Here is a 25,125-nt window from a genome sequence, read left to right on the forward strand (position 1 = left end):
CACAGCGCCCCCTGTCCACCCCGGAGTGTAGCAGTTATCTTCTCAAGGGGGTGGAGGGTGGGGTGGTAGGAAGGTACTGCTGCTTTTTCAGAGGGGAAGGGTCCAGACAGAATGTGCCCTGGGCCACCCTCCTCGCTCTGTCCCGGGAAAGCAGGAGACAGGTTAAAAACAGAAGCGCGACCGTTTCTTTATTAAATTATACAAAAAAGGGGGAGGGGAGGGGGGCAGCTGCGGGGCGCGGCCCCAACCCTGGCCCCACCCCGTCCTGGCGCTGTCTGAAAGGGATCTGAGGGAGGAGACCCAGGGATCAGGCAGGGTAGGGATGGGCAGGGCAGGATGACGTGAGGCTGGGATGCAGAGGTTAGGAAGGAGAGGCTATTGAAGGAGGGAGAGGCTGGCTGTGGGAAGGGCGGGAAGAGAGGAACGAGAGGGAGGCGGTGACTGGGGACCAGCTGGGGAGCTCAGATGGAGCAGGTAAGGAGGTGGAAGATGGCAGTGAGGAAGTAGGTGCGGCATGAGAAGGCTGGGGGGAAGAGAGGGCGGCAACTCTGGCGCGGGGCCCAGAGCAGGGAGCCAGGTGAAGAGTGGTTGCACGCGGCGCTCCCCACCCCCACCTCCAGGCCCCGAGGGGCCTCCCACCACCCCCAGCCCACTGGCAGGGGGCTCATGCCGACGCCCCATTTTCTGTCTTCTGCCGCTTGGGATCCGCTTCATCCTGTGGAGAGGGAAAGAGCTGGGGTAGCTGTCAACCAGGAGAGGGACCGCCCCCTGTCCTGCTCCAGCCCACCCCGCCCTGCACCCCTGCACCACCGTCATCTCGGTCCAAATCCAAGGGCTCCCGGCCCTGCTGCATCCCTGACAGCCCCTCAAGCCCGCAACCCAGCCCAAACCTCCTCTTCAGCAGCTCTCTTCAGCGCGGGCCCTTCGTCCTCATCTTCTTCTTCTTCCTCATCTGAGGAGCCAGAAATGGGTCATTGGGGGAAGGGCTGGAAGCTCCAGCAGAGACCCCCTGTGGTGGCCCTCAGCCCTGCTTTTAGTTCTTCAAACCCGCCCTGACGGTTCCCCGCCCCTCCCCACCTTCCTCGTCCCCTTCATCCTCCTCCTCGCCGTCCTCGGCAGTTTCTTCTTCCTCCTCCTCGGCGCCGTTCTCCTCCTCCTGCGGGGACCGGGAGAGGGAGGCGGCAGGTTAGCCAGTGCCTCCACCCATCGTCCCCGCCAATGGCAAGGGGCCTGGGCGGGCCCCCGGGGCGGGGCGACTTGGTGGGCGGGGTCACGGAAAGGCGGGCCCCGGGGGAACGTGGCTGGGGGCCCAGTGGGCAGGTGACCCTTGCGCACCTCCACCACCTCTTTCTTTCGCTCTTTCCGGCCTGCCTTCTCCTCCACCTTCTCTTTCTTCTCCTTCAGGTCCTACAAGAGAGAAAGAGGTCACCTTCCTCTGACCACACATGATCTGCTGCCCTTAATTCCCTCCAGCTGCGCTTCTCCCTCTGCAGTGAGCTTGTGTGTCAAGTTGCTCAGTCCAATCGGACTCTTTGCGACCCCATGGACTGTTGCCCGCCAGGCTCCTCTGTCCATGGGATACTCCAGGCAAGAATACTGGAGTTGGGTTGCTATTCCCTTCTCCCAGGGAGCTTCCCGACCCAGGGATTGAACCCAGGTCTCCCACATTGCAGGCAGATTATTTACCATCGAGCCACCAGGGAAGCCCCAGTAAGCTTAGAGGGGTGGAAAATGGAAAGGGTGGCCAGGGCGGCTCAGAGGCCCAGCAGAGGTCCCAGGCTCGCCGCTGCCGCGAAGGGGCTGAGACCAGACCGCTTCCCCAAGGGAGGAGGAAGAGTGATGAAGCCAGGGGAAAGGCAGTCAAGGTAATCGCTTTCCACCCCCACCAAGCTCTGCCCAGCCTCACCGGCTGAAGAGTTCAGCTCAGCAAAGCAAATCCCCCTCCATCTGCTCGCAGCCCTGACGCCCCACCCCCTCTTGAGGTCCCTCCTTCGCCTGCCCCCTCCCACTGCAGGCCCGGCTCTGCCTTTTGTCTACCTCTGGGGCCTTTTCCGGAGGACTCTCTCCTGGGCATCCCTTCTTGCTTCCCCCTCAGCTTCGAAAGGCTTTGTTTCTCTCCATCTGTGTGCCTCCCTCATCTTCAGGCTCCTACCTGGCCCAACACTACAGGAATAGGGAGAGCCCCCAGGGGACAACTCCCAGTGCCCTCTCTCACCTCTGCCCACTCCTGGCCAAGGGGGCTTCCTCCTCCCGACCACCTGGAGCGTGTGCATGGGCACAGTGTGTACCCTGGTGTGGTATATGCGCTGGTGTGTAGAAGGGCAGGAGTGACCATTTCTGGGGGATGTAGGGGGAGCAGAGTAAGGGAACCATGGAAGGGGAAGTCTATGGGACAGGATATGGTACAGGAAGAGACATAAGGTCTGTGTGGGTGGGATGGGAAAGCTGGTGAGAATAAGGTACCTGCCTGGAGTCCCCTCCCTCTACACACTGGTCCCTCTCTCCTCCTCAAGACCCCAGCAGGCACACCTTTGACGTCTTGTCTTGATGTGATGTGGCTGAGAGAGGTGCTCACGAGAGTCCTAGTCTCTGGGGACACCACATCGGTTCTTCCCATTGACATTCCAGTCCTCTCTCCACCCCACCCCTTGGCAGGCACTGTGGTGCTCTGGATGATCAGATGGGATCTGGTGTTGGTGTGCAACTCTATATCCGATTCCATGGGGATGGAAGTTTTCTGGGTGAGTGGATCACCCTAGGAGGGTGTGTCCTTTCTGGAGCAGGGTTGGGGGTAAGGGAGGTTTGGTGTGGGGGTGGTTGGCCCGGCAGGACGCTCAATTCCCTTCTCCCTTAATGGGGCACACAAAACACTAGCTCCTCTCACTCCAACTTCGTTTCCCCGTGCCACTTTGCTGTCCTCATTTCTCTGCCAGATGGTCACTATGGCATTTCTCCTACCTGGTGGGCTTCCCCCTACAGCCTTGGCCTGGGGAGCCTTGGCTTCTCTTTGGGGGTCCCAGCACCAGATCTGCATGGCCCTGGCCCAAGTTTCTCATGGGGCTGATGCAGTGGGGGAGAGTAAGTGAGTGCCAGGGAGGGAGGGAGGGAGTCTACCAGAGGCCAAAGTCCAAGGGGCCGGGCCCTCTCCTGCCCTGTCTGGCCCCGTCCTGTCCTTCTGGTCACTGTCCTTTTATGATCCCTTTTCCAGGGGGGTATGTGACCTAGGTCTTGTGCTAAGCAACTCTCTGGCCTCATTTACTCAGCACAGGCACACACACTGACACAGGCTGACACTGATTCACACTCACGGCACAGAGGGGCGCCCACGCGATCCGGAGACACATGGCCCGGTGTTTGGGCATTCTGGCACACACTCTCGAGGCAGCACAAGGGCACAGTGGAGCCACTCGCCACTCACAAAGCGGCAACAGGGCCCCGGAACAGCTACGTCTCTGCATGCACACATGTAACTGACACGGGCAGTCCCACACACTCGCTGGATTTCAGACACACAAAGACACCTACTCAGTGAAGTCACATGCCACCGGAGGGCCGCTAGGCACACCTTGTCAGCTCTCACACGGATCCCCTCTCTCCCACTGCCTCTAATCCCATTGGTTCCCCCTTTCACTTCCCTGGCCTCCGGGAGACCTGTGACCTCCTCAGCAGCCACCCCCGCCCAAGGTCGGGCTCCCAGCCCCCAAACCCTGGCCGAATTAATTTCCCCAAGCGACACTGAGCGGGTTCCCTAGGGAAATTAGAGGAAGGCTGGAAGAGAGGAAAGGGCGAAGGGATGAGGCCGGGGAAGGGAGCTGATGAGAGCAGGGGCGGCGCGATGCCATGCCATGCAGTGCTAAGCAGCCCCAGCTTTTTCGAAGGCTAGTGCCGGCCCTCTTCAGATATTTAGGAATTCAAGATTCTTTAAGTGTGGGGGGAGATGCTGGAGGACGGTTATGGGGACTAGGAAAGCTGAAGGCCAGTGGAGGAAGGAATGGGTACAGATGGAAGGAGAAAATAGAGGCAGTAGCTGTCTGAGCAGAAGAGCGAGAGACGGTCGGGCCTCGAGGGGAGGGGCCTCGAGGAGCAGCCTCCCGGGAGAGCCCTGTTTACACCAGAGGCTCTCAAACCGCTTAGCAGAGAAGGTGAGGTCAGACTGGAAGGGGAGACGGGGGACGGGGAACCGGAGAGGGACGCGGGGAAGGGGACAGGGTAGAAGAGACGCGCAGAGCTCCGACGGGCATGGGCCGGAGTGGAAGCCCGCGAGCCGGGGCCGGAGAGGGGTGGGGACCGAGCGGGGCCGGAGCGGCCGGGCCGGGAGCCGGGAGCGCGGCGCTCGGCAAGCTAGAGGGCGCTGGCGCGAGCCGCGCGGAGCGGGGCAGGCAGCGCCAGGCTGGGGCGCGGGGGGAGGGTGGAGTGGGGTCCGCGGGGACCCCGCGTCCGGGCAGCAGTGTGAGGCCGTCGGGGGCGGCCAGGGGCGCACGACTGCGCGGAGCCCCGGGGGCGCGCGGGTGCCGGGCCGCAGCCGACCCCGCCCGTACCTTGGCGCTTAACTCGGCCGCTGCCTCCACGCTCTTCTCCGACATGGTGCCGGGGCCGGGGCCGGGGCTGGCGGGGAGTCGGGGTCCCGGGGCCTGGACAGAAGGGCCCTGGACGGCAGAGGCTGGCCGCGGCCGGAACCTGGCGCGGTGGCGGCGGCGGCGGCGACAGCGGCAGCGGCGGCCGCTCGGCAAGCTGGGGCTCAGGAAGAGGCGGCAGAGGCGCGCGGGGTGGGGCGGGGGTGGGTCTGGAGCGGAGACCCGCAGGGCTGCGGCCGTCCGGAGGGCGGGCGGAAGGGTGGTGCGGGCGGTGGCCGGCGCGCTCAGGCCGTGGTAGCTCGGTCCTCGGCTCGCCGCCCCCGCACCCGCAGAGCTGCCGCCGACCAGCCGCGGCCGCCCCCGGGCAGGGAACCCGCTTATAAAGCGGCGCTGCCCGACGGGAGGGGCTTCCCAGGGGTGGGGCAGGCGGGAGCTGGGAGGAGAGGAGAGGGGAGGGGGATGAAAGCGGAGGTTGGAGAGGTGGGGATAGGAGGATGAAAGCGAGGGGAGGGAGCGCGCGCGAGGCGGGAGAGAGCACTAGACTAGGAGGGGGAAATGGAGAGACTGTGGTCGCGGAGAATGGAGTGGGGCGCGGAGGTGGGAAGGGGTGGGGTTCCTGCGGGGAGGGACCTCCCCGAATCCCTACCCACTGCTTGCGAACGTCGAGTCTGGCTTTTGGGGGCGGACTAGAGGGATGGCCTGGATCCTGCCGACACCCCCTCCAAAAAAAAAAGCCCCTGAGATTTTGCTAAAGGATGGGGTGGGGGGAAAGCAGATGGAAAGGCCGGGCAGGTATTTGAGAAACCAAAAGCTGAAAGAGGAGGAAGAGGGCGGGAGCTACTTCCACTTCTCGCTGGATTTCCCCTCTCCTCCGGCATCTTCGTTCTCTGGGTGGCCTTGAGAGGGGGTGGGAGAGCAGAAAAGGCAGCCCACCCTCCGTCCTGCCTGAGGCTGACATTTGTGACCCCGGCTGGGTTCCTCCATTCCTGCTCTTGTCTAGGATCTGAGGGAAGTCAGAGGCCTTCCAATCTCCTCTCCCTTTTTTCATCTTCGACCTTTCTTATTTGCCCATCCCACCTCACTTTTCTCTGCCTGGTCCTTCCATCTCTCCTCATCCCTTCTCATCCATTTCTGTCTCACATCTCTCATCTTCTGTCGCCTCTTCACTCCTCAGTTGCCCTCTTCTACCTCCCATCTCTGTTTGCCTTCCCTCTCCAGACAACACTGTTCTTGTCTTATCTGAGTCTGTCACCGGCCTTGCATCTTTAGCTCATCTTCCTCCTCTTCACGTCCTTATTTCCCACAGTTTCCCTCTCTTGGTGTCTCTTTCTTCTGCTGCCATCTTCCCCAGCCCTTCTGGATTATATTCATAACTGCCTCCTCTGCAGGGGTTTCCAGGCCACAACTGTTCCACGCACCCTCAGCTCCTTGCCCTCAGTCTCAGTCCCTGGGTCATTTTGAGAAGCTTGGAGTTTCAGGAGGGGACAGCAGCTGGGATGTGTAGCAAAGGTCGTGAGGAAGATGGATGGAATGGAAGGCTGGGGTTTGAACCAAGATATCTTTGGTGTATGTGCACTCCTGTATTTGTCCCTCAGTCATCATTTTCATTTTCTTAATAAAAAAAGACATAACCGACTCATCGGCACCATTTAGTCTTTGAGTCCATTAATACTCCCTCTTTTGGTCCTTTGGTGTCCACACCTCCCAATTTCTCTTTCTGACTCTTCTGTCAGTTTCTCAGTCTCTGACTCCTCAAAAATCTTGGAGCCCCACCCAGGTTTTTCCTTGCCGAACTCTGTCCATCTTGCTCAGACCTTTCCATCTCTCGCTCTCTATTTCTCTGACACACTCGCTGATGTCTTTAGCGATCTCTGACCCTCTCCATCTCTGTTCTCTCTGGCTTCATTTACCTCCCTCTCCCCCCTCCTTTCCTCCTCCCCCCCCCGCCCCGCCCCAGTCTCCCTGTCTGGCTCCCTCCCCGTCAGTCTCTTTCCTCTCCCTCCCACCCTCCTTTCCTCTTCCCCCCTTCTCCACCTCGCAGCCCCGCCTGCTGTCTCGGACACCCTGCTGGGCTCTTACCCTGTTGCCCTGGTAACCGCCCCCCACTCCGGTCACCTCCAATCCCCTCCCCCCCTCCAATCACCGCCACCAACAACCTCCATCCACCTTCCTCCTATTTTTCCTGAGAGCCAATAGAAACCCTGTTGCCAGGTGGAATGCTCATTTGAATCAGCCAATCCAGGAGCCTCACTGCTTGCCCTGCCTTATATGGGGATTTGAGGAGGGCCACTCCCCCCACTCCAGCCCCACAGGGGGCCAGCCCCTCCACTGCCCTTTCTCCCTGCCCCGGAAGGAGCCTGGGTCCCTCCCTCTCACCCTTCTATAAGGGTCTGGCCTCCCATTTCTCTAACTGGGACCACCGGGGTTAGTGTGGGCTGTGGGTTGGACTGTGGGCTGGGCCTAAGGCCCGGGGGGTGGGATCGAGGTGTGATTAGGAAGGGGAGGCGGAGGGAGCCGGGAATTTTGCCCAGGGAGGGGTGTCTGGGAGCGGAGGCAGCTGCAGTGGAAAATTCCAGGGAGATGGAGAGGCAGAGAATGGGAATCCTGCCCCAAGGCCCAAGGGAGAGCCTTGAGAATTTAAGAGTTTGGACACTAGGGTCCGCAGGGACCAAAGGAAAAAGATCTAGAAAGCAGAAGGCCTGGATCTAAGTCCTTTCCTGCTTGGGAGAAACACCCCTTAGCCCTCGCTCTCTGGTTGGACAGCAGATCAGTCTCCCGAAGCTTTGGCTTCACGAAAGAAAAAGCTAGACAGGACACTTAGGATGAATTTGGAATGAGTAGGGTGCTGAAAGCGCACCTTCTATTCCTTGGGGTTGGTCTCTGGGCCTCTGGGGCTGAGAGTTAAATGATGCCAACCTGTCTGTTTGCTCCTTTCTAGAGCACCATCTCTGAGGCCTTGCCTGTTCTAGAGTTTTTACTCCACAGCTCAACAGAGAATTTTCCATTAGTTGAATGGGGGGAAATTCTGCTTCTTACACATTTTCTGAAGGTGGGAAAAGGGAGGCCAGGTGAGAAAAGGGGAGGCCTGAGGCCCCTGGAAACTCTGCCTTCCGACATCCTAGCAGTTCCCTCACCACTGTGTGGAAGATGTTCAACTCCAACTATTTCCATCTCATTCTTAAGCGAATTCTTCCCCCTCTCCAACTTCCTGGTGTTTTGTTTTTTTCCTAGCTTGCCTATTTATCTGTTAGTTCAAGTGCTAAGAAAGGCCTGCTAAGTCACTTCAGTCGTGTCCGACTCTGTGTGACCCCATAGACAGAAGCCCACCAGGCTCCCCCGTCCCTGGGATTCTCCAGGCAAGAACACTGGAGTGGGTTGCCATTTCCTTCTCCAATGCATGAAAGTGAAAAGTGAAAGGGAAATCGTTGCTCAGTCGTGTCCAACTCGTAGCAACTCCATGGACTACAGCCTACCAGGCTCCTCTATCCATGGGATTTTCCAGGCAAGAGTACTGGAGTGGGGTGCCGGTTAGCTATTATTCAAGGGTGGGAGGACAAAAACCTGAAAGCTGGACCCCTCCACTCCTCACTATGCTCTTCATCTCACTCACTCCCGATGAACTCATTTGCTAGTCTTCATTTTTCCTTTGCTTAAAAAAAAAAAAACTTTTTAATTTCAAAACTCAAGACAGTGGAGAGTCAGAGTCAAGAGGAGACAGACTGCTAAAGAGATTTCAACCAGCCTAACTTTGGTCAAGTTTGCTTTGAGGATGTTACCCACAGGAGTGTTCCTAAAGAAATCATCTTTCCTTATTCTTCCTTTTTTTTCTGTGCTATGCTGGATCTTTGTTGAGCTCTCTGGGCTCAGTAGTTGCAGCATGTCAGATCTTAGTTCCCCCACTAGGGATCAAATCTGCATTGGAAGGCAAATTCTTAACTGCTGGACCGGTAGGGAAGTCCCAAGAAATCCTCTTCATGACAACACGAAGCCACGTTTGTCAGGAACATGCCCCGTCAAGTTGTCAGTGTGGGAGACCTGGGTTCGATCCCTGGGTTGGAAAGATCCCCTGGGGAAGGAAATGGCTACCCACTCCAGTATTCTGGTGTGGAGAATTCCTTGGACTGTATGGTCCATGGGGTCGCAAAGAGTCGGACACGACTGAGTGACGTTTACTTTTGCTCTTGCTTGCTTCCTCTTGGTGATGAGCCCCTGTGCTATGTGGTGGAGACAAAGCTGAATGGAAAAGATCTGGTCCCTCCGTGCCCTCCAGGAAGAGATGGGAGAGGTCATTCAAAGTACAAACCTGAAAAGGGACAGGTATCCAGCACTGTCTTACACCGGACAGCACCTCATCCCATGTCCAGGGGTGCTCCTTTTCTGGGATACCTCCCTGATCTCTCTGGATTCTAGACCTCTTGTTCCCAACTCCAAACTGCCTTCCGCACTCCCCAACCCTTACTGATGTCTCCTTCTCCTGAGAAGGGTGCCTGGCACAAGGATGTTCAATACATCCTTGAGTTGTACAACCCTGACACCACATCTTCAGTTCTGCCTCAGAGCACTCTCAGCTTTCCTTCCTTGAGCAGCTGTGGAAGCACAGGGCATGCATCAGGGTATGGGCTGGCCTCTCTCTGACTTGGGGTCTTCTCAGCAACTACCGGTGTCCTGGTGGTCAGTCTGTCTTTTACGATATCAGCATCACAATAAAAATTTCTATGGCTTTCCTACTTCCTCATGAGCTTTCTTTCTAGCAAAAATCATTGGTTTTGGACTTCCTGGTGGTCCAGTGGTTAAGAATCTGCCTGTCCATGCAGGGTACGGGTTTGATCCCTGGTCGGGGAGATTCCACATGCCTTGGGGCCGCTAAGCCCATGTGCCACAAATACTGAACTCACGCGCCTAAGAGCCCATTCTCTGCAACAAGAGAAGCCTGAGCACTGCAACTGGAGAAAGCCCTTGTGCAGCAACAGAGACCCAGCACAGCCAAAAATGAATAAAGTCTTTTAAAAACTTTTAAAAAATCATGGGCTTTATCATCATAGCTCTCCTCTAGATTCTTTGATTGGCTTTTCTTATTCTCTGTGCATCCTTCATGACCTCCTTCACTTTTACAATTAGAGTTCACTGTTGCCCAATTCTCCGCTGCCCTCCTTTCAGTTTCTCCCCTTTATGTGTGCTTCTCTTTCTTTTTCTTCTTTCAGTTTTACTGAGATATAATTGACATCTGGCACTGTTTGTTTACAGTGTACAGCATAATGATTTGACTTTACATGTATCGTGAAATGATACCCACGATAATTTTAGTGAACATGCATACGTGTGTGCTAAGTTGATTCAGTTCTGTCCGACTCTTTTGCAATCCTATGGACTGTGGCCCGCCAGATTCCTCTGTCCATGGGATTCTCCAGGCAGGAATACTGGAGTGGTTGCCATGCCCTCCTCCAGAGGATCTTCCCGACCCAGGGATTGAACTCGTGTCTCACATGTCTCCTGCTTTGGCAAGCAGGTTCTTTACCACCTGGGAAGGGCCAAGTTTAGTGAATAGTGAATATCCATCATCAAATCCAGATACAAAATGAATTTAAAAAGTTTTTTTTCATTGTGATGAGAACTCTTACATGTATAACATACAACACTGCTAATTATATTTATCATGTTGTATGTTACATCCTCATATTTACCTTATAACTGGAAGCTTATACCTTTTGACTGCCTTCATCCAATTTTCCCCTTTTCTTTTCCAAAAGCCTTCACAGGCCTTCAAAAAAGTCCAGAAGAAGGTAGTATTTATAAATGCTTTCTGACTCTGTCCAGTAAAATTTTCTATGGTGATGGGACTGTTCTATATCTATAGTTTCCAATACAGTGGCCATGAGCCATGTGTGGTTACTGAAGACTTGAAATGTGGCTAGTGCAACTGAAGAACTGCATTTTTTTTACTTTAATTAAATGTATTATGTATTTAAAATAAGTCTGCCTCATTCTTTTTTTTTTTTTTTTTTTCCAGCTTTGCTAATTGACTTGTGGGATTTTAGTTCCCTGACTAGGGGTTGAACCCAGGCCACAGCAGTGACATTGCTGAGTCTTAACCACTGGACTGCCAGGGAATTCCCAATTTTAATTAAATTTAAATACTACCTGTGCCTCGTGGCTACCATATGGTGCAGCACCACTTCGGGCCTTGGTCCTAAACCTCCTTTTCATTTTCTGCCTCTTTTTCCATCTCCATCCCAGTGTTCAGTAGGTAGAAAAGTCAAGAGCAACTCTGGCTGCCGTGTCAGAGGGTCACGTGGGCCACTCTTGTCATGTACTTTACCATAGATGCATGTTTGCTCAGAATTTCCACATTTTCACAGATGAAATAGACTATGTAGCTGACCCAGAGGAGAGGAAAGTGAAATTGAAAAGGCTAGGGGATGGAGAAGGGAATGACAACCCCCACTTCAATATTCTTGCCTGGGCAATGCCACGGACAGAGGAGCCTGGGGGGCTACAGCCCATGGGGTCGCAGGAGTCAGACACAACTGAGCGACTAAACTACCACCACCACCACTGGGGGTGGATGTCTAGCACCACAGTTCCATCTGCTGTGGTTCCCACTTTGAAGATGTTTCCAACAGCTCCTTGTTTTGTGCACTTCCATCCTCTAAAACTAAGTGGAATTAATATTAAAGGTGTAAACAATGTAAGTATTCAATAAACCACTTTTTTTTTTTTTACAAAATCCCCATCTTTTAATGGTTGATACCTCAAGTTTTGAAACAAAACTGTTATATTTGTTTCCATTATATTTAAAATATTCAGAAGTAAACTAAATTATCATGAAAAAAAAAGAAAAGGCTAGGGGACAGGGACCAGGAGTGACAGCTAGAGGCTTATTTTGCCCAGCAGGTAAAAGGCCAAGAGAGGACTTCACAACCTGGAGGAGGCGATTGCTGGGTCAACTGATCCCTTCCAGATGGCTCAGGTCTCAGGGGAATAAACATACTTTTCCTCAAAGAGCCTAAGTAACTGAGAAATTAGGAGATGATCTGGTCATGCACACATGCTGAGTGGTTTCATTTGTGTCCGACTCTGTGTGATGCTACTATGGACTGTAGCCCACCAGGCTCCTCTGTCTATAGGATTCTTCAGGCAAGAACACTGGAGGAGGCTGCCATGCCCTCTTCCAGGGGATCTTCCCAACCCTGGTATTGAAACCATGTCTCAGGTCTCTGCATTGGCAGGCAGTTTTTTACCACTAGTGTGCACCTGGGAAACCCCAGAGCTTGGGTCTTGGGAGTCCTGTTCTCAGTCTCCCTAAGCGACTCCATCATGCATCTCCAATGGCTTAAGTCCCACTGCCAACACAGACCTCCAGCCCTGATGACTCTCAAGGACTTCCCTGGCAGTCCAGCAGTTAAGATTCCCCCTTCCAATCTAGAGGGTGCAGGTTTGATCCCTGGTCATTCCTGTTCGGGACACTAAGATCCCACATGCCGAAGCGTACAGCCAAAAATTAAATAAAAATCCATTGAAAACAACAAAAACCCTGATGACTCTCAAACTCACACCTCCAGTGCCTGCTTCACTCCTGAGCACAAATCATGACTCCAATTCTCTTCTGTCTTCTCTCGCTGGATCCTCCACAGTGCCTCAACCCCACACCTTCCAACTGCAGTTCCTCTGTTTTTCTATTTCAGTTAAAGGTCCTGTTCTCCACCCATTCATTCATGCCAAGGAGTCATCTGAGATATGGCCTCTTCTTTCCCTCCCTAGATCCCTCAATTTTCACTTTCTAAAGATTCCTTGAGCTTCTCTTCTCTCCAAGCCCAGTCTTGCCCCTCCTCCAGAGGTCAACAGCACTCACTTGACTTTAAGCTTAATTCATTTGGGTTTTCAACCATGATTTAAGAATTTTTGGATCTTCACACCTACCTCGGTATATGGCATAATGTAGCTGAGAAATGTTTGCTGAAATGTATAAACTGCCTTTCTACCCAAAATACAAATAGACTGTTTCCATCTCCCTCCATAAAACCTCCTGATAGCTTCCCCAGGCCAATGATAAAGTCCAAAAGTAAGTATGGCTCTTCAAGATCTGGTCCCTTTTAACCTCTGTAGCCTTGGCTCTCACCAAGGTTCCCTCAAAAGTTTTGCTTTGACATTTAAAAAAAAAAAAAAAAAACTCTTCATAGCTCCTCCCCAGTGGAGCCTACCTCTGTGCCTTTGCTTTTTTAAAATTTTTTAAAATGTTTTGGCCATACTGCACAGCATATGGGGTCTTAGTTCCCCAACCAGGGGTGGAACCCACGCCCCCTGCATTGAACCGTGAAGTCTTAACCACTGGACAGCCAGAGGAGTCCCAGCGTCTTTGCTTTGATCTTAACTTCAGCCTAAAATGGTCTCCTGGGGACTTCCTGGCAGACCAGTGGTTAAGGCCCCATGCTTCCAATGTAGTGGGTGCAGTTTTGATCCGTGGTCTTGGAACTAAGGTCCCACATGAACATGGGGCGGCCCCCCCCCAAAAAATTAGAATGCTCTCCTGGCTGCCCTGCCCCAGTTCCCAAGCCATCCTCTCCCTTTTCTGAACCACCTTTCCCCTTTGAATATACATCTTTATCTTTCTATGGCAGCTTTCATCCCTGGATTATCATTGACTCCATGTTGGCCACCTCACTGGGGCTGTGAACCCTGCTGAGCAGAGACTATGTCTTATTTGTCCTTCATCCCTAGCACCTTGCACTGTGCCTGGCACATAGTAGGAGCTCCATAAATGTTTATTGACATGAACTACCACACAGGCTTCCCTTGTGGCTCAGTGGGTAAAGAATCCGCCTGCAATGTGGGACACCCTGGGTTTTGATCCCTGGGTAGGGAAGATCCCCTGGAGAAGGGAAAGGCTACCAACTCCAGTATTCTGGCCTGGAGAATCCCATGGACTATCCATGGGTCTTAAAGAGTCGGACACAACTGAGTGACTTTCACTTTCACTTTTCACCACACAGAGAGCACAAGCTTCAATCCTTAAAGCCCATGTTAATCATGAGATATATGGCCTCCTTAGGGATGGCTCCTTGAAATGATCAAGGGACAACAGGAAGTTCTTAAGACTTAAATCTCCAGTGCTCATGCCGACCGTTAATATTAGCATATCTACCCAAGGTGATCCAACATCTCATATCTGATAGCCGAACTAGCCTCAGGATTCCCGTATTCCTGTCACCCTCCTCCACTTCAGGTGGCTCAATTCTAAAGAGAAGACTGTGGGACTTCCCTAGTGGTCCAGTGGTTAAGACTCTGCAATTCCAAAGCAAGGGGTCGTAGGTTTGATTCCTCGTCAGGGAGCTAAGATGCCACATGCCGTGGCCGTAAAATAAAATACATAGATTAAAAAAACAATAGTTAAGAGAAGACTGTCACTCAGTTACCCTATGTAACCACTTGGTCAGGATCACAATTTCAGCCAGATGTAATTTCCATATGTTCTCAAGCCTGTCCTGATACAGAATGGTCATTTATTTCTCATTCAGATTGCCCAGATCAAAACAAAAACAAAAACCTGGAGTCACTTAAAAATTTTGTTTATTTTTATTTATTTTTGGCTATGCCTCATGGTTTGTAGGGAACCTTAGTTCTCTGACCAGGGATTGAACCTGGGACCACAGTAGCGAAAGCACTGAATTCTAACCACTGGAAAGTAAAAAATGAAAGTGTTAGTTGTTCAGTTGTGTCTGACTTTTTGTGACCCCATGGACTGTATCCCGCCAGGCTCCTCTGTCCTTGGGATTCTCCAGGCAAGAATACTGAAGTGAGTTGCTATGCTCTCCTCCAAGGAATCTTGCCAACCCAGGGATCGAACCCACATCTCTTATGTTGCCTGCACTGGGACGCGGGTTCTTTACCACTATCGCCACCTGGGAAGCCTTACACAGTAGGTATTCAATAAATATTTGTTAAGTGGACATGGATATAAAACAAACTGAAAAGATGGACTTAAAAAACTGTTCCTGAGCCATTTTTCAATCTCATTCTGATCTGGTGTCCACTATACAACTCACTCTCTCTTCCTGGGGCAACTTAATGCTCAATGTCAGGATTTATCTCCCTCCCCCAAAATGGCAATCCACTCCAGCACTCTTGCCTGGAAAATTTCATGGACGGAGGAGCCTGATAGGCTACAGTCCATGGGGTCGCAAAGAGTCGGACATGACTGAGAGACTTCACTTTCACTTTTCCAACACACATACACACATACACTCATGTTAGCTCAAGTTGGAATCCAGTGTCCCGTAAGTCCACCATCACCCCATCCTCACTCTGCTCCAGAAGCCAGCTGCCCTGGGATTGTTCCAGATGCCAGACCTCACATCTGACAAGGGCACTTTTCTGACCTAGATCTCCCCTCTGAGTTTCCCTAGCGACTCAAATGGTAAAGATTCCATCTGCAGGAGACCTGGGTTCGGGTTGGGAAGATCCCCTGGAGAAGGAGATGGCAACCCATTCCAGTATTAGTGCCTGGAGAGTCCCACAGAGAGAGGAGCCTGGTGGGCTGCAGCCCCTGGGGTCACAACGAGTCTGACATGACTGAGCAACTAACACTTTCTTTCCCCTCTCAAGGACATCCGGACTTTGGCTTCATCACATAAAGCAGTGAGGAGAAACTGTTTCTCTTCCTCCCAACAATGCTTATCCCCTTTGAGTTCAGCCTCACCCAGGACTGGGCCCACCCTCCCTCCTACATTTTATCATCTACAGGAAACTCTGATGACTGAGGAATTTCTGTTCATCAGAGTTTACAGGACAGAGACATATTTAAGAAAGGAAGGAAGGAGGGATGAAGGGAAGGAGGGAAAGAAGGAAGAAAGGAAGAGAAGGCAGTGAGTGGGGGAGGGAAGGGAAGGAATAGGAAGGTGACAGAGAAGGAAAACAGATGCAAACTCTGTCTGGACAGAAAGGTTGCTTGTAAAATTACATTCCTTCAATTCCTGGAGTGGATGGCTGCCTATACAGTCCATTGCTGGGCATGCTGAGAATGAACTCTTGCGTCTCCTCCTTCATCCCCACCTCTTCAAAGCTCTCTTTTTAACCTGAGAGAAAGCCTAGGTTTAGAGCTTTGTGTCATAGATGGATGCTAAGCTGTCATTCGTAGGGGAGGTGATTGATTAAAAATCATGCAAAAGTAAAAATGACTGATATTAGGGTGTTTTTGTGTTTTTTTTTTTGCTGTGCCCTGTGGCATTCTGGATCCTTAGTTCCCTGACCAGGGATGGAACCCATGGCCACTGCAGTGAAAGCAGAGTCTTAACCATTGGATGGCTAGTGAAGTCCCCAATATCAGATTCTTAAGTCTTGGAAGGAAGAAGAAAAAGAGCTCTACTAGGCACCTTCCCCAATGGCTCGGTGGAAAAGAATCTGTCTGCAGTACTTGAGACATTGGAGGCACAGACTCAATCCCTGGGTCAGGAAGATCCCCTGGAGGAGGAACTGGCAACCCACTCCAGTATTCTTGCCTGAAAAATCCCATGGACGGAGGAGCCTGGTGGGCTACAATCTATGGGACTGCAAAGAGTTGGACACGACTTGGCGACTAAACAACACAGAACACCAAGTAACCGAAGAAGACCAAAGGAGAAGGCTAGAAGACTAGCTGCATCTCCTATCCAGCTCTGGGCAGGCTGGACATGATGGAACCGGGACAGAGATGCTGAAGGTGAGGCCCACACTTTACTAAGTTTGGGCTGCAGAACTCTCACCAGGACAACTCTTAACCACTTGTCACACTGCTTCTGTTTGTAGGCAAGAAGAAAGGGGCACTGGCATGGTGGGCTGTTCAGAGACAGAGCATTGGGAAGACGAAAGCTTTTACTAAGTCTATTCCCCAGAAATATCAATGGAAAACACATTTTCTTTTATTCTATCTTTGGATTTGCCAGTCTGCCAGCTTCTAATTTCTCTGTCTCTCTTCCCCTCTGTTGCCACTATTGTCTTCGTTTTTTCTTCTCTCTTTAATAATAATCAAGTCCAAAGAAACCTGAGAAGCCCCACTCGTTCCACTTCTTCCTGAGTCACCAGGGAGCAACCCCTCTTCCTCTCCAGGGAAGTGCTGGAGATGGGAACAAGTCTCTCTGGCTGTCAGGCCCACCGAGCACGAACGTGGCTAGCGGCCAGTGTAAAGAACCAGGCGAGCTGGCGTCTGGTTGAGTCCGGTCTAAAGTCCAGCCCGGACAGCCCAAATCCCTGAACACCCAGGGGGAGGGCCCGTCTCTCCAGTTGGGCAGGATTTTATGCAACACATTTAGTATGTCAAAGTGTCAGCCTTTGGCCTTCGAGTCAGGTCTCCCGGGCCTGTTCGCAACTCTGCCCCTCGGTGAGTTTGGTGAACGGGGAGCGCTCTTCTCCCTCGACCTACCTACCAACCTGCCTGACTAGAGGCAAGAAAAACAGTGCGGACTGGGAGCTCCTGAGGATACTCAGAGAAAGGAAAGGGGAGGTTGGCATTCAATGAAAAGATTTCAGAACTCTCTCCCTAGTCTGACTCCTCACAGCAGGGTAACTGGGGGCGGCGAGGTGGTCGGGGGGCGGGTCTCTAGAGCCCCGCCAACGCCAGTTCCCCAGGGGCTGCAGTTCCAGCCCGGCCGAAGGGCGCCATCTGGCGACCAGACCCCCAGCCTGGATCCTCCGTGCCCCAGCCCGAGTTCTCAAAGCCAGAGGAAGACCTGGGCAGCACTGTCACCTCCTCCCGCTACGTCACTCCGAGGACGCCGCCCCGGCCTGGAACGCGCCTCCTCCCGAGGGGACTGGCCCCAGCGCCTCCCCCGCAGAATTGCCGTCCGTCTTCCATCTCGGGATGAACGCTTCCCCGGTAGATATCTGCTGAAAGCTCTCCCCAGGGATCCGCCCCACCTCGTCACCCACTGAGAGCCTGCCCTGTCCGGGGGAATCTGCCCCCGTCCTCTTCCCCCCTCTTCCCCTCCCGGCGATGGACTCCGCTGCTCCTTCCCCCGCACCCTGACAGGGAGCCTCCTCGGCGCCACAGAACCCAAGTCCAGGTTACTAACGAGGCCTCCACTCCCCAAGTCCCAGAGGACCGCGAGGCCCCCAGCAGCTAGGCCTGAGAGCTGGCCCCGCGGGCGCCCCACGCCCGCCGGTGGGCGGAGCTCCGCAGGCCCGGCCTGGGGTGGGCTGTCCCATCGTGACGTCATTTCCGTCCGGGCCTGGCTGGGGTTCGGGCTCCGTGGGCCGACGGGCGGGGGGTGCACGGAGGTGGCAGCTGTGAGAGGAGGCGGTGCGGGAGGCCGAGGAGCTCACGCCCGGACCAGTCCCGCGTCCCGGGCCGCTAGCCCCGATCCTGCCGCGCACGAGAGGCGAGACCGGCCGGATGGGCCGCTGAGCCCGGACCGGGGACCGGTGAGGCTCGAGCGGAGCGGGCAGCCGGTTCGGGGCGGGAGCGGCCCGCCGGGCTGCAGGGTCCTCGGGAGCCTGGGATGCAGGGAGGGGAGCGGGTCAAGCCTGCCTCTCCTGCTCACCCGGCAGGAAAGCAGGGTTCGGGGTGAGGGGGCAAGGCTCCAGGCGCGGCGGGGACGGTGAGGCCCACCCGGGGGAGGTCTGGCGGCGGCCGGGATGTGAGGAGGGAGCGGAGTGGTTGGGGTCATTTATGGGGCGGGGGTGGGGGGTGGCACTTGAGATTCGCATCCGGAAAGGTGGCGTCGAGGGTTGGGGGAGTGTGCCTTTGGCGGTGGCTTTGGGAAGAGGATGGCTCTGAGTGGGGGAGGCAGAAAACAGGCTCGGGAAAATTTTCCACGGTCCCCCTTCGGAGAGAGGGTTGAAGAGCTCGGCTCTCCCTAGAGGCTGATGTTGAACACCTGGAGAAGGGTCTCCCTGGAGTTTGGGGGCCAGTTACAGTGTTTGGAAGGGACCACGCTCTGAGAGTCCCTGCCCTGAGCGGGTGTGCAAAAAGCCTGGCCGCTTCCAACCTTTGAGCCTCCACATCTTCACAGTGTGGAGCTCCCTGGAGCTGAAATCAGGATGTTCCGCTTCATGAGGGACGTGGAGCCCGAGGACCCCATGTTCCTGATGTGAGTATCCCCTCCCCCTCTTGCTCCAGAGCACACATCGGTCCACTTAGTCTCTGAGTAGTTGAGACAGACACCTGGGCTCCTGTTGCAGGCTCAGATCACACCTGGGTGGCCACTCTAAGCTCCAGCTTAGACTTGGAGGGGATGTCTGTGCCACTGGTTCCCTATGGCTCTTTTCTTTGGGGCTTGGGGGAGCAGGGAGGTGCTGACCGCTGCCCCTTCTGCCACCTGCTCTGTACTCTCCCTGCACAGGGACCCCTTTGCCATTCACCGTCAGCACATGAACCGGATGTTGTCAGGGGGGTTTGGATATAGCCCCTTCCTCAGCATCACAGATGGCAATCTGCCAGGGACCCGGCCTGCCAGCCGCAGGATGCAGGTAATGGTGCTGCCACAGACCTGAGACTGGTGGGAGGGTGGTTAATGCAGTGCTTCATTTTTCTTGCATGCTGGCTGACTTAGCAAGTGGCGTACCTTCTAGGAGTGGGGAAAAGGGTGTGGAAGACAGGCTTTGTGATGCTCCTTTGAGAGAAGGATGGAAAAAAGCAAGGGAGGCCATGGGCTTGGTTTGGGAGGGTGAGGTCGCATGTGGCCTCTAATTTCTATTCCTGACATGTTCCCGTAGGCTGGGGCTGTCTCCCCTTTTGGAATGCTGGGAATGGTAAGTCTTCATCTCCCTGCATCCTTCCATTTCAAACTTGCTCTGTAACCCTTAGATATTAGTTCCAAATTTGCCTCTCTGAAATATAGGCTAATGGGTAACTCTAGAGTCGTCATGTGCTCACAGATCTCCGGGCCTGCTGTGTGCTGAGTCCTGTGAGCTGATGACGCTAACTTACTGACTCCTGTGCTTCTAGGAGTCATCCCCATTAGGGAGATATAATTGCCTAGCAAGATGTCTTCTTTTGAGGAGGGAGGTGCTGTTGGAGGGCCAACTAGAGATGTGTAGGAGATTTTTCTACAGCTTCAGAAACAACCGCTTTATAGGTTAGACTCCAGTAACACAGACTTGCTTCCTAAAAGTAGGAGGAAATAGGTCAGGCAGGCAAGAAAAAGATGGGATCCTAGTAGCCGCAGAGCCTGAGGAGGAGGGCGGGGTGGGTGGGAAGAGAAGCGCAGAGAGGCACACTTGTTCTGCTCCTGCTCAAGAGGAATGAGGAAGAGCCGCTGCCAGATGTGAAAGAAGGGGAGAGAGGGACCATGTAGCCAGGTGGCCTGTGGGAGCCTGAATTCGACCACCTGACTCGGTTTCCTTTCTGCTCCAGTCAGGCGGCTTCATGGACATGTTCGGGATGATGAATGACATGATCGGCAACATGGTGAGGGTCTTGTGTCCCGCCTCCCCTGGCGAGTCCCTGGAGGTGGGAGTGGGGAAGGCTGTGCTCACAGAGGCCTGCAGGCTAGATAAGAGGGCCAGACCCGGAGAGCGCAGGGGTCCTGAGTGGGAAGCAGCGGCAGGCATCTCATGAAATGGGCAGTTAAGGCTCGGCCTCTCCAGATCTGCCTGGCTTATTGTTGGACTCAGAGGGATTGAGGGGGTGATGGTGAGTCCTCACGTTTGCTCCGGGGCTGCAGGGAGGGATCCCTGCTCCAGAAGCCAGGCCCTGCCCACTCAGCCGTGCAGTTCCCTTCCCTCCCCAGGAGCACATGACAGCCGGAGGCAATTGCCAGACCTTCTCCTCCTCCACTGTCATCTCCTACTCCAACACCGGCGACGGGGCCCCCAAGGTCTACCAAGAGACGTCCGAGATGCGCTCGGCCCCAGGCGGGGTGAGTTGGAGGGCTCCTTCTATCCCAGGGAGGCACGGTCGGGTGGCCTGGCTGGCATAGTCAGGTTTGGAAGGATCCACTGAGCATGTGGCGCTCCGCCTCCCCCAGATCCGGGAGACCCGGCGGACCGTGCGTGACTCCGACAGCGGGCTGGAGCAGATGTCCATTGGGCATCACATCCGGGACCGGGCTCACATCCTCCAGCGCTCCCGAAACCACCGCACGGGGGACCAGGAGGAGCGGCAGGACTATATCAACCTGGACGAGAGTAAGCGCCCTTCCGGCTCCAGCCTGCCGGCTTCCTGCCACCAGCTCCTAGCCCCCATCTTGTGAGCTGAGAAATGGCAGCTTTTTCTCCCTTCTTCGATTCCTAGGTCAGGAAGATCCCCTGGAGAAGGAAATGGCAACCCACTCCAGTATTCTTGCCTGGAAAATCCCATGGACAGAGGAGCCTGGTGGGCTGTAGTCCACGGGGTCGCAAAGAGTCAGGACTGAGCCCTCACGCATGCTCCCTGGCTCTGTACGTGTGTCTTGGGCAACATTGTGGATGAGCTCCATGTTCTTCACTTACTCGGGGCCTCTTTGTCAGCTTAGGGCTGAGTCAGTGCAGGAGATGGCCTCACAGGGGAGGGCAAACTCTTGTCACCTAAGTCAGATATTGATAGTAATCTACCCTATTCCTTCAGTGTCTTCCTTTCTCATTTTTATTTCTTTCAAATCAGCCAACATTTATTAAAAACGGTGTGTATGGGATTATGCTCCTTAACTAAGTATCCATTCCTGAACCATGATGAATCCAACTTCCCCTCTCCCTTCCCCCCGCCTCCCTTCCCCAAGGCCTTTCAGCCTTGGGTTTTGGTCTCAGAGCCTGTGGCTCAAGCCTGCATCGGGCACGGGTCTGCCTGGCAAGTGGGGTGGTACTTAGGTGCCCTGTGTGGTCTCCGTGTCCTCTTCAGGTGAGGCCGCGGCGTTTGATGACGAGTGGCGGAGGGAGACTTCCCGATTCCGGCAGCAGCGCCCTCTGGAATTTCGGAGGCACGAGGCTTCCGGGGGTGGAGGACGAAGGGCTGAGGGGCCTCCCCGCCTGGCTATACAGGGACCCGAGGACTCCCCATCCCGACAGTCGCGCCGCTACGACTGGTGAGGGCCCTGGGCCCTCGGCCTCTCTTGTATCTCTTGTAAGTACCATGGGGCGGACAGGGACAGGAGAGGGTGAGGCGTGTACTATGTGAGCGTCACTCAGCCTTGAGGCAGAAGCAGCCTAGGTACCCAGCAACCACCACCTTGGATGGTAGAAGAGGTTGTTGTTGTTTTTTTTTAATTTTTAAATTTTGGCTGTTACCAAGTTTTAGTTGTAGCATGTGGGATCTAATTCCCTGACCAGAGATCAAACCCAGGTCCCCTGCATTGGGAGCGCAGAGTCTTACCCACTGGACCACCAGGGAAGTCCCTTAATGTTTATTTATTTTGGCTGCAGCAGGTCTTAGGTTGTGGCCTGTGGGATCTAGTTCCTCAACCAGGGATGACACCCAGGCCCCCCTGCACTGGGAACACAGAGTCCTAGCCACTGGACCACCAGGGAAGCCCCCAAGTAGAAGTTCTAATTGGTAGAGAAAGACAGAACTCCTGGCTTCTGTATCTTGTCTTCCTTTTAATTTGTGTGTTTCTGTTTCCCATCCCAGGTACAAGCTGAGAGGCTGAGATGTCATCCCCTGAGATAACTTTTCCTCTTCAACTCCCACTCCCAATTTAATATTAAATTAACAGGCAAGCTGGCCCCAGCCCCTCCCTGGGGGTCTCAGGGAGAACCTTTCACTGCCCCTTTTCCTTTCCTTCTTTAATCTCTTTACCAGGATGACTTGATTTTTCACTTTGCTACTCCATCTCTGAATCTCCTTCCCTTCCTTGTTCTACTCCTGCCATGCATTGATGGGGCTTTGAGGGTGAGCTCTGGGTTTAGGGGCCCCAGCGACCCTGGCTCTCTGCCCACCTCCTCCTTGGATCCCCTACTGTAGGGGCCACAGCTCTTGTTCAGGGCTGTGTGTGGAGGGAGAGGACCTGTCCCAGCCCTTTCTCCCTTCCAACCCGCTTCACATCACAAAGGTCTTCCCCACACCCTCTCTGCCTTTATTTTTTGATTTGTGCAACTTGTAACTAGGTGTTTATGAAATAAAGGAGAATGGAAAAAAGACCAAGTAGGCATCTGGCTTTATTATTTTTTTTCTTTTAATGTATTTTATTGAAGTATAGTTGATTTATGGTGCTGTGTCTGGCTTTGTTGATCTCTTCCATGTTCAGTTTCAACCCTCCTGTCTCCTAGTTACCTTGTGTTTAGTTGCTGAGTCGTGTTCAACTCTTTGCGACCCCATGAACTGTTTTCCAGGCAAGAAGACTGGAGTGGGTTGCCATTTCCTTCTCTAATCCCCTTACCTTCCCTCTATCTCCGTGTGTGGCCTTCTTAACTCGTTCAAGCCCAGCACCGCAGTGGTCCTGCAGTGGAGTTGTCAGTGCTTCATGAGAAGCAGCAGTGCATGTGGCTGGGTTAGGGGTGAGACTGACGGCGACTGTCCTGCAGGCTTCCTCGCTTTTGAGGGTGTGGCAGAGCATACCTGTAGGTGTCTAACAAGTTTTCCACCCCTTGTCCCTTGGGCATTTCTTGCCTGGACTATGGGCAGGAACACTTGGGGTACAGAGCAGGAAGGACCCTGCTCCAGTCTTCAAACGGGAAGAACTCGAGGCAGCAACATTCTTCAAAACCTCCAGCCCCAATTGTTGAGAATTTGAGCCCAGGGAACAAAATTAGCCTGGAACCTGAGCAGCTCTGGACCAGCTTGAGGAGCTCTAATTTCTTAAGACATTCGCTCCTGCTTGACCTGGCTCAGCAAATGGGTCACCCTGTCCCTCCCGGGAACTCACCAGTGATGGAGAGTGCCTGTGAGAGTCTGAGGGTGGTTTCTGCTTTATAAACATTGCTGCCCTTGTCAGTTGATAAGTCAAAGGTAAAAACAGCACCGGGTCCTTTCTGGGAAGGAGATTTTCCCATGCCCTTGACAGGCAAACAGATTCAAACGGATTTATCCAGACACACAACGGGCAGACGAAGGTGAGCTCGTCAGCAACAAAGCACTGACGTCCTGTTCAGATCAGGTACTAAGTCTTAGTCACCCAGCCACTGACATGCACTTCCAGGGTCAAAGGAACCAACCAGTGATGGAAAGAATCCAGAAATCCCAGAAGTCAAACAGGGGCGAATTCATCTCCACCTGGGATGCTGAATTGGAGCTCACAGCATCCCCAGTCCTCAACTTGCAGTGTAACCTGTGCCCTGTCCAGATTGCCCCTAGTTTCTTCCTCTGGGAGTGGAGGAATTGTCGTCAATCTCCTGAGGAGGCAGCAGGTGAAAAAGCATGGGAGTGTAGAAGGAGCCCCCAGGCTCCCCGGCTCAGCTCTGCCACCAGCCCAGTCATGTTGCCTTGGGCAAGACCTCCCTTCCCTGGACTGCAGCTGTGGGTGTCCCTTCTCACTCCAACATCTCAGGCTGCAGCTCAAGCCCAACCTCTCAACCTGGATTCCAGCTCCAGTGCCCACGCTCTTGGGCGCAGCTCTGAGTGGGGGCTGGAGCAGGCCAAGGGTTGCCCTGGTTTCCATCCAGGTGAGTCATCCAGGGTTTCACAAGCATTGCCGTTTGGGTCCTGGCTTCAGGCACATGAATAAATCAATTTTCACCCCTGCTCCCAGCTCCTGGGTGATGACCACCTTGCAAACCCAGCTCATATTTGCAAGGCCCGTGATGGTATTCTTCAGCTAAGATACATGGTGGGCAACTAGGCACTAGCAAAGTTGAATGAAATGCCCTAAAACCAGCCTCCTGGCACTTACCTGTCTGCCATGGCAGGTGAGGGTCAGGCAGCAGGAAAGCACGCAGGAGGAATGCTGATGCTCCATTTCTGGGTCAGCTCTTTGAAATGGCTCAATCTCCATGACCCAGCCTCGACCTGCCAGGTGTCCAGAGGACGTGGCCAGACTCACTTGGACGATTTCCCCCACCCGAGAAAATGACAGGGTGGGAGAGTCTGAGACTTGGTGGGAGACTATGAATTAGAGAAAGGGGTGAAATTAGGAGTACAGACCAGCAGGAGCAAGCCCAGGGGAAGAGTATTTACCTCTCAGAGTTGGTGTCCTGCTTTGTAAAATGGGCCTTTTTCCAGGCCCTGTTGGCAGTGGGGACACAGATTCATAGCTCAGAATTATGAGAGTGGGGTGCATGAGTACAGAGGATGCGTTTGACTCAGTGCGTGAGACAGACGCCTGATTTTGTCCCTGTGACCCTGCTCCTGTCCTGAACCTTTGGTCCACCATCTGGTGGCTCAGACAGTACAGAATCTGTCTGCAGTACAGGAGACCTGGGTTCAATCTCTGGGTCAGGAAGTTCCCTTGGAGAAGGAAATGGCAACTCACTCCAGTATTCTTGCCTGGAGAATCCCATGGACAGAGGAGCCTGGTGGGCTACAGTCCAGGGGGTCGCAAAGAGTTAGACACCACTAAATCACCGGTTTCTCCCAGCATCCAGCCCATTCTCCTCATCTGCTCTGTTACCTGCCACCTAGATCGTGTGCAGGGTCTGAACAATTATCCCCAAGATGTCAGTTTTCTCCAGATGGAGACCAACCGAGTGTCTGAAGGTCTGAGGCTAGGACATCTGGGGATGGGAGAGAAACAGGTGT

At 53.9% G+C, this 25,125-nt stretch overlaps 2 protein-coding genes across 3 annotated transcripts; one reads left to right on the forward strand and one right to left on the reverse strand.

The window, feature by feature from the left end:
• Positions 1 to 162: 162 nt before the first annotated feature.
• PTMS (parathymosin) lies at positions 163 to 17,758 on the reverse strand. Its single transcript, XM_052640631.1, has 6 exons — positions 17,564 to 17,758; positions 4,539 to 5,111; positions 1,336 to 1,407; positions 1,078 to 1,156; positions 891 to 952; positions 163 to 715 (listed from the first exon to the last, which is right to left on the reverse strand). The coding sequence occupies exons 1-6, from the start codon at positions 17,756 to 17,758 to the stop codon at positions 665 to 667; spliced, it is 1,032 nt and encodes a 343-aa protein (XP_052496591.1). The 3' UTR covers positions 163 to 664.
• On the forward strand, positions 17,301 to 22,592 carry MLF2 (myeloid leukemia factor 2). Of its 2 annotated transcripts, none has more exons than XM_052640050.1 (9): positions 17,301 to 17,418; positions 18,554 to 18,631; positions 18,884 to 19,010; positions 19,257 to 19,292; positions 19,897 to 19,950; positions 20,273 to 20,401; positions 20,510 to 20,669; positions 21,358 to 21,579; positions 22,084 to 22,592. In XM_052640050.1, the coding sequence occupies exons 2-8, from the start codon at positions 18,582 to 18,584 to the stop codon at positions 21,543 to 21,545; spliced, it is 744 nt and encodes a 247-aa protein (XP_052496010.1). In that variant the 5' UTR covers positions 17,301 to 17,418; positions 18,554 to 18,581; the 3' UTR covers positions 21,546 to 21,579; positions 22,084 to 22,592. The 2 variants fall into 2 exon arrangements, with proteins under 2 accessions (XP_052496010.1, XP_052496009.1); XM_052640049.1 differs by lacking the exon at positions 17,301 to 17,418 and adding an exon at positions 17,766 to 17,963.
• The last annotated feature ends 2,533 nt before the right edge of the window (positions 22,593 to 25,125 follow it).

Source organism: Budorcas taxicolor, chromosome 5, assembly GCF_023091745.1.
Source record: "Budorcas taxicolor isolate Tak-1 chromosome 5, Takin1.1, whole genome shotgun sequence".
NCBI lineage: Eukaryota > Metazoa > Chordata > Mammalia > Artiodactyla > Bovidae > Budorcas > Budorcas taxicolor.